General features: G+C 41.1%; 1 protein-coding gene across 3 annotated transcripts in view; it reads left to right on the plus strand.

Moving 5' to 3' along the window:
• Arhgap24 (Rho GTPase activating protein 24) overlaps nucleotides 1-17,861 on the plus strand; it is a 389,929-nt gene that overhangs the window by 355,430 nt on the left and 16,638 nt on the right. For all 3 annotated transcript variants that reach the window (XM_041642135.1, XM_041642137.1, XM_041642136.1), the window contains one exon: nucleotides 785-992. In XM_041642135.1, coding sequence (XP_041498069.1) covers nucleotides 785-992 — 208 coding nt within the window. The remainder of the gene's footprint in view (nucleotides 1-784; nucleotides 993-17,861) is intronic.

Consider the following 17,861-nt stretch of genomic DNA (forward strand, 5'->3'; position numbering starts at 1 on the left):
GGCCGCCTTGCTGCAAGAGAAATGGGAGACGTGTTTATTTCCTGGCTTCTAAAGTTGAAATGCCAAGAGAAAACAGGAGCGCGAGTGGTTGCTGAATTATTGAACAGTGTTTGCCACACCATTATCCAGGAACTGCTCATTCTAAACACAACAAAGGAAGCTGTGTCACTCTGTCATGATGGGCTGCCATGCCCACTGCCCCTGAAAATGCCACTTCTGATTCTTCTTTCATAAAATCAGCATGTGAACTCCATTTGTGTTAGATGTGGCACAAGTTAAAGAGTTCGTTTGTGTATTGGTACCATTTCCAGCCAGGCTAATACTCTAGTAGTAAGATGTTTTATTGTTTGGAATGTGATGATTCTGCAATTGTGAGTCTGTAAATAAATGCGTTATATAACAGATGGGAGCAGACCATCTGTTGTTATTGAATCCCCGACTTAATAGCTGCTGAATATTCTCCCACTCACTCCTCCGGGGACTTGCACAATCTTAGCACATAGCATTTACTTTTCTTCCTTCTCCTTTCAGGGAACTCATATGAGTTTTCAGTTTCCTATTTTATCTAAGCATAGAATACCCCCAGAAGGGTTGGCAGAGGGAAACCCGGTCCACTGGACAAGTGCATGCAGTGAACTTGGTTGTATACCAATGGGAAATAGCAAACCTCAGATACTTGTGACTGTTCCAACCTGTATCCTTTACAGTGGGTTTGAAAGGAAGACAGCAGTGAATGAGAGGAAAATAGGAATCTCGGGTTTACTTCCATCTCTTCTTTTTCCAGGTATTTTTGGACAGAAACTGGAAGACACCGTCCGATACGAGAAAAGATATGGGAACCGGCTGGCACCCATGCTGGTGGAGCAGTGTGTGGACTTCATCCGACAGCGGGGCCTGAAGGAAGAGGGCCTCTTCCGACTGCCAGGCCAGGCCAACCTTGTCAAGGAGCTTCAGGATGCATTCGACTGTGGAGAGAAGCCTGCCTTTGACAGGTACGTCAGACAGGTCATCATCCCTCAAGAGACACTCAGACTGGACAAAGGGATGTCCTGGCTGACTGTCTAGCGACTGATGTGGCAGATATGAGGAGAGTAAAGTATTGAATTTGACAGCACGATTTTGAATTCATTTTTCCAAGTAACAAAGGAAAAATTGTGGAACATCCAGTGTTGTTCCCTGCCATTAACTTTGCCTCACCTGCAACAGTGTTACTCACGCTTGACCTCCATCCTAGAATTCCAACTGTATTGAACTTTTGTTTTGGGAGGTTAGTCTATTGTATGTCTTTTAAAATGTTTTTTTCTTTCAGTTAAGGGACGTTTTAAAAAGTGATAGAGATGTTAGGAATACAATTTCAATGATAATATCGTATTTAAGAATGTATAGCTCTGCCTTAGTCTGCAATATATTCGGAAAGTCAGAAGAAGTAAAGAATTGTAAAATTTGATAGTGAAGCTTCCAGACAAGAAACTATTAAGTATCCTTCACTGTTGCTATTTTTTAAATGATCTCCATCTTTTACTTTAACATTTAATGGAAAAATAATCTTTTATCTTAATATCATTTGCATTATACAGCAGAAACTTTTACATTCTGAAAGCTGAAACATGCCCATTTAGTCATACAGAGGTGAAGAGGGAATTTCCCCACTAGTACCTTCTGTAATCACCCCTCAGCCTCACACTAATGCCACACAGCTCCAGGGGACAGAAAGACAAGACATTAACCCCTGTGGGGAGGGGCGGGTCACTGAGAGGGTGTTTGCACTGAGAAGACAAGCCATGCTCACTGCAGCACTCAAAAGCTTTTCCTGTCCTGCCAGCAAAGGTCTAATGATGATCACAGAGCTGACAGTGTGGACAAGGCATCCACTCCAGTATCAACCACAGTGTGCTTCGGTATGGTGTAGACGGAAGCTTCTGTCCTGCCCAGTCCCACAGTCATGTGCTATGCCATAGTCCTCCTAAAATAACTGAACTTACTATGATCTTCAAAACAATAATTATTCTTTGGAAGATGTATTTTTAATTATGTGTAGGCATGTGTATCTGTGTAAGAGAATATACGGATGTGAGTTTGGGCACACGTGAAGTTCAAAAGAGCATGCATGTAAGATGGCCTGCAGTTGGAGGTACAGGCAGTTATGAGCCACCCATTATGGATGCTAGAAACCAAACTCTGGTACTCTGAAAAAACAGGATATGCTCTTAAGTGCCCCCTTTAAACGGGTTTATCCCTAGAGGTGAAGTATATACGTGAAGAAAACCTTAAATATAAAATTGTTTATTATTGATTTTTACAATAGTAAATCTATTCTTCCCAACAGATGATGAATGAAATAATGGTTCACTTGGAACAAATATATTATGCAGACCTTAAAAATTGGAAAAAATACTAATTTCATATTAACACACTTCATTAAGTTTCTGTTGCTACAACAATGTCAGAGATAACACACTTCAAAAGAAGGCTGCTGTGGTGCTCTCACTTAGGAGGTGTTAGTCTGGGATGGAATGATGCCTCGTAATCCTGAGATAAGACTCATGTGGTGATGGGGAGGGCAGGGCAGGGTACAGCTGTCCATCTCACGGCTGACACACAAGAGGGAGAGAAGGGCGGGCCAAGTTCCCCAGTCCCTTTCAAGGGCACACTCCACATTGATAAAAAGATTTCACCCTAGACCCTACCATCCAAAGTTTCCATGGCCTCCAAATAACAACAAGACAGAGTGTTTGGAGGCATGTGTCTTCGATTCCCCAAAACAGTACATAGTGGCAAATGGGAAAACAAATTTGATTGAAACCCTTCCTTTTCACAAAGGTTTTATAGATAACTTATAAAATGTTTTTTAATATTTTATGGTTTATTTAACTTTATTTTATGTGCATTGGTGTGAAGGTGTCAGATCCCCTGCAACTGGATCTTCAGACAATTGTAAGCTGCCATGTGGGTGCTGGGAATTGAACCCTGGTCCTCTGGAAGAGCAGTCAGTGCTCTTAACCACTGAGCCATCTCTCCAGCCCCTAACTTATAAAATGTTACATGTGCCCCTTGAGAGAGAAATATTAAGTGTGAAGATAAATAAATGATTTCAAAACTAGCATCGGAGGACAGATTTCAAGAGTGTCCATATGCTATGTCTAAGAAGTCGGTGTCTTCCTCTCTCCTCTGAAGATGAGCAGCAGTTATACAGAGAGTCACAGCCACACCACAAAGATTGCAGTTCAGCTGGAGGAAGTGTACATTTTTAGCACTGAATTGCGAGGAATCTGATGCAGTAGGCTGTTATGTGATGGACAAAGCACCTTCTTCTGCGCTGGACTTCATAAGAAAATAATGAATTTCATATCTTTTTCAAATATTTTTCTAAGGGCTTTACACATACCTGCTGGTAAGATTATGGCATATTCTAGAAAATAATATTGCCATGATATTATAGCTAATATTATTTATTAGCATAATGTGATTTAGAATTACCATGTCTCATTTGCAATGTTGAAGTAACCAACTTTGGCTAAGGCCTAGTGTAACTGACAGACCATTTTCAGAGGCAGGGAATTTTTCAGAACTGTCTTACCCTGTCTTAGCAAGGTTTGATAGTCTTTTTCTTGTACCCTGCTTGTCCTGTCCAGACATTTTGTCAGTGGTCAATGTATGGGCAGTTACTTGCCCAAAGGCCAGGTTTGCCAAGAATAAAACATGCGTCAAGTGGAGTGTCTTTGGTGCTCAACATTCTCTGGGGAATAGATCGGTGCTGTCAGGAACAATCATGTTTTTTGTCAACAGAACCCTAAGTTATTTAAATGCCATATTCTACAGATCCTTAAAATGGTTGAAGATTACCTATCTAGGCAGAATATAATCTCTATGTATCTAAAGAACCTAATTAATCTGACTATATGTATAACAAACATGAACAACTATTGACCTATAATATTTAATATCTGTATAAATTAAAGACCAAAACTTCATGTCAGAATATTAAATAATCTGTAAGCAAATGTGCAGCAAATGAGAACAATAACCTCAAAAAGTAAACAATGTATAAGTGTCTTGATCAGAGGTAAGAATAATATATAATGCAATATGAAAATATATCCTAAAAGTTGTATCAATATATAAAATGTCCTAAATAGAGGTAGAAACATGCATGTATACAATCTGACAGAATAACTTTGCATAGGTATACAAATAATGTAAACAAAAATAACAAATATAATTTGAACTTGTATCAATATATAAAAACTATACCAATGTAAATTATCCATAAATAGGAGCTCACAAGTGTTCACTCTATTACACACTATTATGATTCCCCTTTTCTTTTTGAAGCTACATAGTTTCCACCCCAACCCTCTTCCTGACACAAGTAATAATCAACAACCCCTAAATGGTGTTCCCAACCCTGATGACAAACTTTTATGGGAGAGGGGCATCGTCCTTTAGAATTGCTTCCAGCTGTCATGGGGGTGATGTCCTCTTTATGGGATCTTACAAAAGTAAAGTGATGGTTAAGTTTCAAGGTTATTTTCTAGTAAAATTGCAAACAACTTCTGAGAAGCCGATAGTTTGGTTTTTTTTTTTTTAAGTTCTTATTTGGAGTTCTTCCCGAATGTCATTAGAAAGTGCATTGCCTTTTGTAACGTCTGGATCTCCTGTCCAGTGTTCTGCTCTAATGTCCTCATTGAGGATTACAAGGTGTGAAGTCTGTCTAGTAAGGATAATGTCTCCTCCTTGAACATAATTTTTATAGCATGCATATTACTTTCCTGGAGAGACATTCTATCAGTCAATCTTATCATACCCCTTTGACAGTATGAATTCTCTCAGACAATGTCTCAGCACCTCTGTCATTGACTGGGCTTGGTTTGTCAAATTGCCTGTATCCTTCTCCAGAGTGTTGAATTTCCCTTTTAGTAGATTACTATCAGTCTGTAAAAACTGTAACATTTCTACAAGTACCTAATTTGACTGGGTTTTTTTAGTCAAATTGTTTGCATCCTTCTCCAGAGTTTTGAATTTTGCTTTTAATTGATCATTGTCAGTCTACAAAGACTGTATTATTTGTTTAAAGTGCCTTCTTCTTTACCCTATTATTAAACCATGTTTTTAAGAAGAAAATTTGGAGGACAAAACTAATCCCCAGAATCAAATATAAGATATAGGAGGGAAATCATATAAACCTTGCATGACATCATATATAGTGTAAGTAAAAAAGCTAGTGAATCTCTGAATTGTTAAATTTTTCATCACTTTTCCTTTTAAATTATAAATTTACAATTTATATTTTTTATTTTAAATCTTACCTGTGGTTGAGTTAGCTGGAATAGGTGCAATAACCGTTGTCTGCCAGTAGGTGTCGCTGTGTGCTTGTAGTCACATGGATGGTTTAAATCTGAATTTAGCATCAAATACTGAAAGAGATGCTTAAATTAAAACCACTTATTTAGTGTAAATCACAGGTTGTGTGCTAACCAAAAGGTCTCTGACTGTTTTGCCTGCAGTGGTGATGGTGGTGCTGGGCACAAGCTCCTCAGCCATTGCCCACAGTGGCGGTGGCAGCACTAGGCTTGAGCTCCTCTTTTCTGCCTCCGCTTCCCGCATCTCTCCACCCCCCTTAGACCCAGAAGTCAGACAGTAGCGGCTACTCATGGCCATGAATTCTATACCCAAAATGAATGGCATAGAGCCTGACCACTGCTGGTCACAGCCACTGGACACTCTAGCCTCACATTGGGTGCCAACTATAGAAAGTAGCTCTATTGGGGAAATAACTAGGCTAGCTAAAGGATAAAACAATTGTATTTTTTATTTATTATAAGGGTAAAACTCATGAAACAGGAACGAGAAGTCCAAGCTCAACTGTGCCCCACGGGAATCACACAGAGAGAGTGAGCACCTGGTCCGTGCCCCAGGTTTTCTCGGGCTCCAGAAAGCCACACCTTAACTGGGATTTGGCTAACAAGCTTTTCCCATCAATAAGAGCTTTAATAAATAAAGTCAAATGTGTAAGATGGTCTGGCCACAATCCCTGATGGCTGGTTGAGTGGCAGGTCTGCTCTTTGAAGTCTTATATCTATCCTTGGGGTTTCACACTTTATTGAGTACTGGAATTCTTTTCATGGCAGCTTAAGTCTTGTGGAAACCACAAGGACACAGCTTACAACTTGACAGAGTAATATCCCCTGATATTATTAGGTAAAAGCAAATCAAGTCCTATCTACTCAGATTAAAAGAATAGAAAAAATGAATTTATCTTTTAATAGAAACTGTGGGACAGAAATGTAGAGATGGGATCAATTATCCACAGTTACCTTGGAAGACAATATGAAACATTCATCCATTACCAAGTAACTCTGGAGGGACTTCTGTCTCCGACACTGTTCGTGGGTGAAATGGGAGGTCAGGTCCACTCTCTTCTGGAGTTCTCCTCTGTAGTGGTGGAAGATGATCAGTGCACAGTAAATACTTTGACCCAGTGATGAGAGTTTGCTGATTCCTTCATGTGGAAAGTTATGGATGCGGCTGATTTTAGAAAGGGGGGAGGAATTCCTGGATCAGTGAGCTGAACAGGAAGTAGCAGCAGCAGCATGTCTGTGGCCAAACATGACTGTGAGCTGCTTTGTTGGGGGGACAAAAATCCGCAAGTGCTAAAGAGATGGTGTGGTTGGTCTTTTGAATGGAATTTGCCACCATAAGTTCATCGGGAGTGACACCATTAGGAAGTGTGTGGGTTTTCTTTTGGCATAGGTATGGCCTTGCTGGAAGAAGTATGTCACTGTGGGGGTGGATTTTGAGGTTTTGTTTACACTCAAGCTATGCCCAGTGTCTCAGACCACTTCCACAAGATGTAGAAGAACTCTCAGATACAGCTACGGCACTGTATCTGCCTACACACTTCCACGTCCCATTATGATGACAATGGACTAAACCTCTGAAACTAGAAACTAGCCTCAATCAAATGTTTTCCTTTATAAGAGATTCTGTGGCCATAGTGTCTCTTCACAGCAGTAAAAGTCCTAACTAAGACAGATGGTGGGGGGGGGGGTTTCTAGAACACAACACTGCAACTCCAACAAATAGAGTATTCTATTCCATCTATATGTTGAGTTAACCAGTTAGGTTTGGTATTTTACATACAGAAGTCTTAACAGACTGCATTAAGAGCTGGAGAGAATTTTCTGGGAATGTGTGTTATTCAAAGTTAATCTAGATGAGTTTTTCCCCCTAGAGGTGATAGGACAAGGGGGTGTGGCTTATATACAGGCTTGTGATTGAAAGCGTATCTCATAATTCAACAGATAAGGGAATGTAATGAAAGCTGTAGAAACTCATGTGTTAGTCATGGTTCTCTAAGGAACAAAATTAATATAATGAATATACATGAAGGGGATTTATTAGACTGGCATACAGGATGAGGTCTGGGTTGTTCAGCAGTGGCTTGGTCACACTGAAGGAACTGAGAATCTTGTAGTCGTTCAGTCCTTGAGGCTGGTTGACTCAGCAGTTCAGTCTGGCACTGAATGCTTGGAGGATTTCAGTCTGCATGGGAATCCAAAGTTGCTTCTAAGATCAGTAAAGGAAGGCTGCAGCCACAGAGTAGATGGTTCTCCCTGCAAGGCTAAAGGCAAGCAGGCAAAAGTCAAGGTTTCCTTCTTCTGTCTTGCTTTATCTGGACTTCCACCAGAGGTCTCTCAGATTCCGGTGTGGCTCTTCTGGCTTCAAACAATCTGAATGAGAAAATCCTTCACAGGAGAGCAAGCAGTAGGAGCTTCAGATGCTCTCAGATTCAGTCAACCGAGATTCATCGTTAGTGTAGGATATTAAATTAAAATTAATATTAAAAAGCTAAATGAATAACCATCTTTTCCTGTGTGTTCTAATCATGGCTGCTTTTAACAGTCAATAGGATTTAGTTTTCATCTTGACCAGTCAGGGTGTATTTGCTAAAAACTGGAAAGAGGCTCTGGAAAGTTCTTTTTCACCAATAATCTCTAGTCAGTAATGATCTCCTGTAAAGTCCTGACATTTGATTTTTGTAGTATCTTTTCTAATGACAGTTAAAACATTAAAAAAAAAATTGACACCATGAAATGTCATAATTTTAATTTAAATATTATTAAAGTTATACTTATATTTTAAATAAGATTTAGAATATAGGGGAATAAAGGGGAGACATATATTTCAAAGTTCAATAAGCTCAGTAGCCTCCTGGTACCTATAGCATACAATTTCAGGTGACATCTAGATTTATAGATAGGGTTTGTCAGGATTTAGATTTACATGGTATTGGAGTCATGGATTTTTGAAACTTTTCTCTGCAACATGGCACGTGAGCCGTGTGAAGGAAAGCATGTGGCTTTGTGGTCCTGTCATGGTGACACACCCTCCAGCCTCTTTGAAAGAGTGAAGTTCTGTGAGAAAAGCTCTTCTCCCTGACCTGTAGTGTGTGAGTCTCCCTCAGCAGTTGAAAACAGCAAACAAACACATAGCTGTCATAGTTTCCAAGCATTCCTGTTCTCATCTTGCTCCTTAGGAATGAAAACAAACCAATGCCTCACATTTTGTATTAAACTCCCATACCACTTAAAAGCAAGGAGAATAAGGGAGGTGTAAAATCCAATTAGGAAATCTTTTGTTGTTTACAAAGCTCTCCAGATGGTGTCAGCTGTCAGGGTGGGGTCAAGAGTTTGGCAGGGCCGGGGGTCACTGCCCTACCATTAGCTGCTCAGCAGTGACAAAGCTGCAAACTCACAACACTGCTCAAGACAGGGCAAAGGTTGTGTGCAGCTGAGGACACCATTCCTTCTGTCCAAGGGGCCCGCAAAGCAGCAAATGTCCTGAGTATTCCAGACATCTACTGTGTTCATAATTCCTTCACCCTTCCTTCTTATCCCCCATTCATTCTCAAAAATAATTGTTAAACAGGCTCCAAAGCCACAGAGAAACCCTGTCTCGAAAAACCAAAAAAAAAAAAAAAAAATTGTTAAATAAAAAAATAACAGACTATACCTCAACAGAGTTGTTTTGTTTTTTTTAAATATGAAATTAGAAGAACAGTGCTGAATCCTCTGGGAAGCAATAGAGAGCTCTTGGCTTTGTTGATCTGAGTTATAACATGGCGTCTTCAAAGCAGAGAGCACTACAGATGGGAACACAGCTCTTAGGTGTCATTTTGCATGAGAATAATTTGCAGGCAAATATTTAAATCCACTCTTCTAATTTAAACATTAGGAGGCACCTAGTAGTCTGTGCTTTAAATACATCTTCAGGTGGTTTGCTTTTTAGCTGTGTAGTTCTAAAACCGTAACCTGGTAAGTGCTAGCTGGAAGCCAGGCTGCAGCAGTGTGCGCATGTGCGGGCATGTCTTAGGTCACAAAGTGTCTCGGTTGATCTGGAAGAAGCTGGGGAAATAACGTCATCAGGAACTGTATACTGTTTCTGACTGGGTGTGAAAGATTAGTTATTTCATGAAGTGCAGAGCTGATGTGAAAAACACAGAATTACCCATCCTCTGGAGGGCCTGGATTTGGGGGATAGCATGAAAGGGACATTTATGCACATGTTTTCCTTGACCCAGTGAAGATTCAAACACTGCAGTTCAAGCAAAACCCACAGTTAGGAAGCTTTTGCATCCTAGTGTGACCCAGACATCTAAGGATGGGCTTGGATGGGAGAAGTAGAGTAGGCAGCTGCACCTGGAGGGCCGATGGCTAACGAAATGTGCTGGAGTCCCACATAGGAAGGGTTGAGGAGGAAAGAACTCCCTGGTAGCTGGCCTAAGGCTAGCCGCGGTTGTGTAGCTGGGAGACTGACTGCCTGTCTCAGTGCTGAATAGCACCAGCTCTCTGAGTCCAGACAGACCAGCCCTCCACATCTACCTGCTTAGCTATGGTAACTATTAGCATTCCCATCTCTTGTGCCATTTTATGTCACACCGTGGATAGGTACAAAGGTGTGGCAAGATTTTATTAGCATCAACTCTAGGAATTTCTAAACATTCCCTATTTGCATACCATGATGATTTTAGAATTTATTCTCTTTTAAATTTTGAATTATGTGTATGCATGTATGTCTGTCATGTGTATGCAGATGCCTGGGGAAGCCAGAAAAGGGCATGGGAACCCTGGAGATGGATTTCCAAACAGTTCTTTGCTGCCCAATATGGGCCCTGGGAGCCAAACATAGGTCCTATGGAAGAGCAGCAAGTGCTTCTAACCACTGAGCCAGACCAGCCCCGCCAACACTATACCCATATAACACATCTACTGAGAATAATGTTACTTTTCTTTAAACATTATGGATTTTATACAAATTTTTGAGTGGGTGTTTTTGCATCTTTGTTTTTCATTGTAACACAGTGCCACTGGCAGGGATGTGAAGCTGGTGCACTGACAACAGAATCCTGTCAACAAACCAGCCTGCTCCAAAGTCTTAACCCCTATGCCTATCTGTCTAGTTGATAAATAAGGAGATGGGGAAGGACTGCGGTGTGAATCTTCCTCTTTGATATGATCAAGAGGAGAGAAAGCAACAAAAACTATTGCTCTTCAAGGCAAGCTGATGTCAGTGACTTTTCCCGTGACAGGTGGCATTACTTGGAAGAGCCCACACCCTGGGGAAACGATCAGGTCACTCTGCAGTTTGAACATTGCTCCCATCAAACGGGTTCCATGAATCCCTCTTAGCATAAGAAGATCTGAAAAATTAGTAGGCTTTTAGGAGAACTGCCCTCTGTGGGAAACACACGAATGGATACTTACCAAAGGTTGAATGTGGCTCGGGCTGTAACTACACATCAGACCTGTTTCTTTGTTCTATGCTCTCGCTGCTGTGTACTTAGAGACCCTGCTGCCTATGGGGGGAGCAAAACCTTGCTTTCCTTTAGCAGAATTGGGCTTGCTTCTGCTAATGTCCAACAGGGCTATAAGTTAATAAGTGACTAAAGAAGCTCTATAGTCTTTGGTGTACTTATCTGTACATGTTTGCCTACTTATAAGAGCATGGCATAGGAGAGAAGAGTCCAGGCTTTGCCTACAGGTAGCCAGGCACTAAAGTCTATGGCCACTGCCTACAATGATAATGCTCAGGACTGCCTACTGGCTTCGCAAAGCATCTAGTTTCCCCATGTAAAACAAAAGCAAACCTCACAGAATTGCTCTGTTCGTTTATTTCAAAACAACACAGGAGTGGGGATAGTCGGTGGCAAAGCACTTGCATCCCCACCCTCAAGAAAACCCAGAGAATCAAAACCGTAATGAGAGTGAATCCTTGGCTGGTGGCAGGCATCTATTACCGCCATTATGGCAAACTAGCTGGGACCACCGTTGGTGGAACCATGATATGGATAATGGTAGTTGACTGGTTATGTGATAAGAAAACATCATATTCTCATATCTACACAAGGCAGAGACTAGCGGTTACCCAGATTCCCTTCAGTGTTCTAAATCAGGAGAAGTCGTTTCTTTTTTAAAGTCACAGTGGCAGTTCCTACAAGGAGAGATAGAGCAACCACTGGGGTTTGTACTCTAAAGCATGTGTTTAATGTTTCATAACTCCGATCCTAATATTTTGCATGAAACTTTGTACAGTGGCATCATGTCTCTAAAGTAAATTTATTCAGTTGGCTATGTCATGAAGTTAAACCTATTTTAAAGATAAAACTAAATGAGTTTAATAAATTTACCTCATCATATATCAGGATATTCTATCACTATAGCAATATCTCCTATGCCCATTTCCTGTTTTCTCCTGCCCTACCCTGGTTCCTTCCCAGAACAACAGCTAATTAAATTCCTGTCTCTATATGGTTTTTCTCTTCTGAAAGTTTCACATAGCTCGATATTCTCTTACACCTAGCTTCTTTTATTATCATATTTTTTTTTACTTTTGTTCTTGGTATAACAATCATCAATAATTTGAACACTTTTTCTTTAAAGATTTCTTTTTGTATGTGTGTGCAAGAGGGTTATGAGTTTGTATGAAAGAGCTTGTGTGTGTGAGTTTGTGTGTTAGAGTGTGTATCTGTGTGTGTGTTGTATGTTTAAGTATGTGTGTGGTAGACTGAAGTAATTGTGCATGAGATTATCAGTCCTTTATGTGAATAGCATTGCAAGGAAGAAATTATGCTACATATGCCTACATATGTAATCTTAGACATAGGAAGAAAACATTATAGCTGTTAGCTATGCATGAACAATAATAGCTTAAACAATAAAATTTAATTTTCACAGTTCGGGGAGTTGAAGTCCATGCTCAGTCATACAGCACAGCTGACCTCAAGGGATAGCTATCTCCCTAGACTGCAGCTGGAACCTTCTTGCTACACCATCATGCAGATCTTCCTCATCCCCTCAGCACATCTTCCTCATCCCTTCAGCACATCCCAGAGGGGAGGAAGGGGCATCCCTCCTGAGTGTCTCTTCTTATAAGACCAGTTATCCTGGCAGACGAGAGACACATCCTCATGACTTTGTCACTTCCCCTAAGGACCTTTCCAGAGTCCCACCTCCACATGCCTTCCTGCTAGGGGTCAAATCATTCCACAGATGGCTTTGGGGAAGAGGATAGTGCACTTGATAGTTCAGACCGTGATGTCGTTCTCTGCCTCACAGCCATTAAACCAGGAGAATTAAATCAGAGCAAGCTGTGATTCTGCCTAGTCCAGGACTTTGCTGGAGGTGAAAGTGTCTTTTCATTTCTGTGGAGAATTCAGTGGCCTCACCTGTGTAGGTGTACATTAAAAGGCTTTAACTAGATTCAGGTTCCACTGCCAAAGGCAGCGCCATTTTTGACAGGTAATTAAAAAATACATTTTAAAAAAGACAAGCTTTTACAAATAGAAGTTTGGTGTGGTCCTAGGATGGACTTCTCTGCATCTTGATCAACTGTGACAGGAGCAGAGCCCTGCTAGAGCAGGGAAGTTTAGAGCCACCTGCTGCTGAATGTTGCTACTGGGTGTCTTCAGTCTCACTCATGTCCCTGCCTAACAGCTGATGGGTACAACATTATTGTTTCTTAATTTCAAGGGAGCCATAGGTTCTTTTGTTGCGCTTCTTGCAGATACGTTCACAGAACCTCTAGTGCCAACTTGTGGCTGCACTGCAAGCTCACTGTGTTGGGTTAAACCGAGGGGTTGATTATATTGTGTTCTGCACACAGTACCCAGACTGAAAATTTCCCCTGTCTAATTTTGAGGCTTAAACCTTACAAGGTTTTGTCTGTGTAGAACTTGACTTGTAATTATGCTGGCACTTGAATATATGAGTGTGTATGCGCGCGCGCGCGCGTGTGTGTGTGTGTGTGTGTGTGTGTGTGTGTGTGTGAGGAATGAAACACTGGAGTTAGAGGCTGAGCAAGAAGGGATTCCTTTAGGATCCTATATCTCTGTTCAAATGACTAAGAGTTCCATATTGTGCATAGAATATATACAGCACAAAGAGTTTCCAGGCAGTCTAGGGAGTATTCTGGAAATTACATGCCTGCTACATCAGGCAGAGTGTACAGAGAATATTATGAAGCAGGACACAAGGAGGAGTCATGAATAAAAAGCCTTGGTGTTGTCCAGTTGGGGATAGAAGCCCACAGAGAACAAAAAGGCCCATGTGACTGACTTCTGCTCTTTCTAGCAGGCAGCAAGAAGCAGTGTGCACCACACATTCAGGAACTACCCAGCGAGCCAATGACCCTGGGATGAACAGACGATGAACCACAAGAATATGCCATTAGTTCAGGCACAGAAAGCCTCAGGGAATGCTCCATTAAGTACTTCACGCAGTGAGATCAGATTGAGGCGTGAGGCCCACGTCGGACATGTGGGAATAAGACACATGTACCAGTCAGTCCAGAAGGCCATCACGTAGCTTCTCCAACCCTAATCACTACTTCACCGGGGTCTGCATCATCTCTGCTTTCTTGCCATCCATGGGCATAGTGGATATGACAGCCCATCTTCATTTCTGCATGGGTTTTAGCAGAGGAACTCGGGACTGTGCTATGACACATGGGCAGGGAGTTTGATGCTGTCTCTGAGGTAGCTCAGCTCTGAGTGACTAACCATGGAGACCTTCTGTCTGTGCAGTGTCCTGTTCAGGCCCTCAGGAGTCAGGTTGTCACAGGACCTCCCCACTGGCCTGCAGTGAAGGCTGCGTGGGTACAGGTTGTCACTGTTGCCACTCAGGGGTTTTATTCTCTATGGTTCATAGATTTTTCTGCGGCAAGTAATCTCACTTCGCTTTGGGGAGTGCCGAGATAGATATCTGGGTATGCTGCAAATGGACAAACAATATTGGTATTTAATTGGTTTTACATGTGAAAGTAAATGTTCATTGGGAGGGGCAGTAGATTTCCATTGAGCTGAGGCTGGAGAGGGAGGGTTGCTGGTTGCTTTTTTTTTTTTTATGGAGAGATTCCAGAGAAGCCCCAAACTTCCTGCTGCTGCAGCCTGCTAGCAGTGGCCAGAGTGACTGAGAGCCCCATGAGGTGAATCAGAGCAAATCGTGCTGGAACCTCTCCACAACTGACTGTATTCTTCTATTCAGAGGCAGAGGGGGATGTCCAAGCCAAGGATGCTAGAAAAACGCAGAAGCCTCTGGTCCTACAAAATGTCTGAGATGTAATAAGTTCACAAAACAGCCGCACAGTTTAAGAGTTAGGCTTTAAGCAAAAACCTTTAACAACCGTTACCAACTGAATGAAGGAAAACTATTCTTGGTCATTGTTGTCTTAATCATTTCTGTATAATTAGAGTTCTGCCTATGTGTTGTAATGCTTGACAGTTCATTGTAATCTCACGCAGAGAAGGAATCCCATACTGTTCCTGCTGTGTTTCACCCCCTAGCTTTCAGGCTCTGGCCCTACACAACCTGTTGGGGGAACCACCTTGCAGCCCTTTAGACTTTTCAGGCTGTCTCCTGAATCTCACTTCACACTTCCGCCACCTACTGTCCAAACATTCTCAATGACGCTACTTACAGAAAGTTGAAAAACTGTATTTAAAATCAGTTTCCAGCTCCATGCATTTACTTGAGCATTTCATAATTTCATACATCTTAACAGCTGAAAGATATTCAGTTGTGAAAATATACCACAATTTCCTCATTCATTTATCAGCTGAACATCCAGGCCGTTTCCACTTCCTGGCTATTGTGAGTAGAGCTGCCGTGGACCTGGGTGAGCAGCTGTCTCTGCAGTAGAATGTAGAGTCCTCTGAGTACACACCCAAGAGTGGTCTACCTGGGTCATGCGGCAGGTCTGTCTCTGGAGTCATGAAGATGCTCCAGGAGGATTTCCATAGTGGCTGCCCCAGCCGCACTCCCATAGGAGTGAAGAAGTGTTCTTTCCCCAGCCTCCTTACCACTGTGTGTGTGTGTGTGTGTGTGTGTGTGTGTGTGTGTGTGATCTTAGCCACTCTGACTCGGGTATCTGCTGTACCTTCTGGACTGCATGTGATGTGCAGGCTAGAATAATGCCTTTTCCTCAAACCCTGATGTCTTGGACATAACACAGTATGGAGTAGGCAGGAAGTAAATTCAGGATGAGATCATCCTCTTGAAATAATCTGTATTGCCAGGAGCAGACATGTCTCATGTCGAGAAAAATCTAAGTTATTTAAGCAAGTGTTTGAAGATTACCTATCTATCTTAAATATACCTCTGTGTTACCTTGAAAACCTAAGTAACATGACTATAAGTTTGATAGATATGGCTGACTATTAGCCTGTGTTTCTATATTATCTTCAATAGCTTTTAAGTACTAAAACTTCATATCGCATAATTAAGCAAGACGTCTAGGGATGAGCTGTGTAGGTAATACCTAAAGAAAAAGTAGAAAGAGATGTGCAGTTTAAGGGCAATAACCTTAAATTTGCATCGATATACAAAAATCCTTAAATAATAATAGAACCATATACACAGGGTATCAAAATTAACTTTAAATTTGTATTATTATACCAAAATCCATGCCAATAAAAACACCTGAGATTACTAGTTGTCTTTTTATCTTATATTTCTACAATCCCATAAATATAGCAAATATTCATAACCTACTAAATAACTAAAGACCATTTATACCCCCCAACTCCTGGGAATGTGGATGTCATGTCCTCCAAACTGCTTCCTGCTGTTAGTTGGGTACTGGCAATATTTGAGGAACCCTGAGAAAATTTAGAATTAAGCTCAAGTCCTGACTGGGGTATTTTGTGAAGCTGGTCCTCTCAGCCAGCAACCTTGAAGCTGTTGGGTGTTGGATCACCTGGGCCATTATTTCCATCCGAGACCTTTCAGAAGGTCTTGTTCAAGCAAACCACATTAGCCTGGAAGGAATTCGTAGCTTCTCATCTTCTGAGGAAACAAAAGCAGAACTGCTTCTCCAAAGCAATGTGTCTTGTAAGTTCTGCTTTATATTTTTAACTTCTGTTTTAAAGTTAAGTCATTTTAAAAATATTTAGGTTGGTCCACTTTAGAGTCTCTATTTCAGTCCCATGTCTCCCAGGTGCTGTCTCTTGCCCATCAGCTATCAAAAAAAAAAAAAATTCAAAATCAACACAATGAAATATAGAATCCAGACTCCCTGTGTATTTTCCATCTTTACTTGGCTTTTTCCTTTTATATTATTTTTACCGTCTCTTTAAAGATTTTGTTCTTCTTTTAAACTATTTATTTATTTCTGTACCTGCCTAGACCCATTTCCTTTCTTTCTTAAGCCTACACACTTTGTAAAATGCGTTGTGCCCTGTTTAGGGGTTTTTCCACCTAGACCGCTTTTACTGCGTATCTTTTAGCCCTTTTTGTCTGCATGAGCAAAAGCTAAATCTGCCATGCAGTATGCTGTGGGTCTTGGAGATGTCCCTATGTACTATGGCAGGAACCCACCATGCTGTGCTCAGGTCCACATGCCACTGCGTCTCTGTACCCTGCCCACATGATAGACACACTGGGAAGCTGGTTTTGGCTCCATTTATGTCTTCTAAACCCCCCTTTTTATAGCATTCTCAGGATCTCTGGAAATTCAAGAGTCTTACAGTGGTATGCCATTTCTAATAGAAGGCTTCTTTCCTGCCTACCAGTTCCTGAATAACCACTCAAAGATTTAATATTTATTGTAAATGTTTGACTGATAGCTAACTTTTAACTTGCTAGCTTTTAACATTAACTTAACCCAATTGTATTTATCTAAGTATTGCCATGTGGCCGTGGTGTTATCAGTCTGCTGACGTGCTGTTCCTTGAGTAGCTGCACAATGTCTCCCAGACTCTGCTGTTCTTCTCCTGTATCTCTGCTTGGATTTCCTGCCTGGCTTTATCCTGCCTTGCCATAGGTCAAAGCAGCTTTATTTATCAACCAATGAGAGCAACACATATTCACAGTGTACAGAAATACCAACCCACACTTGTCTTCACTGTCAACGTCTTCATGAATTCACAAGAAAGGGAGACACGAACAACAAAAGTGTAAATTAATGTTCTTGCAGATTATCCTGACACTCTGGGTATTTAACAAAGGGTAAATTGTGAAAGTTACGTAAAGGTAATACTAAATGTTCCTAGCACTGTGCTTCTAGGAACTATAAGAACCCATAAGTATTTTATAATACTAGACAAGGAATTGTGCAAAATCAGTCCTGTTCAAAATAAGCATGCTAAGTTTCAGATATCAGAAACCACATATCTGTGTCTTCCCAAAAATAAGTTCAACCTTTTGAAGATGAAGTGAGAAGCCAGAAATAATGTATGCATTCACACTTCCACAGACTTGATGGAGGCTTTGTAAATCGTGTCTTATATCATTTACGAGCTGATCTATTCTTACTATTTTCCAAAGTTGGTGCTTTTATTTATTGTTAGCTACATGTTAAAAAGGAAT

The sequence above is a fragment of the Microtus oregoni genome, unplaced genomic scaffold (genome assembly GCF_018167655.1).
Source record: "Microtus oregoni isolate MIOR12 unplaced genomic scaffold, Mior012 000072F_ref0000427, whole genome shotgun sequence".
In the NCBI taxonomy this organism is placed as follows: domain Eukaryota; kingdom Metazoa; phylum Chordata; class Mammalia; order Rodentia; family Cricetidae; genus Microtus; species Microtus oregoni.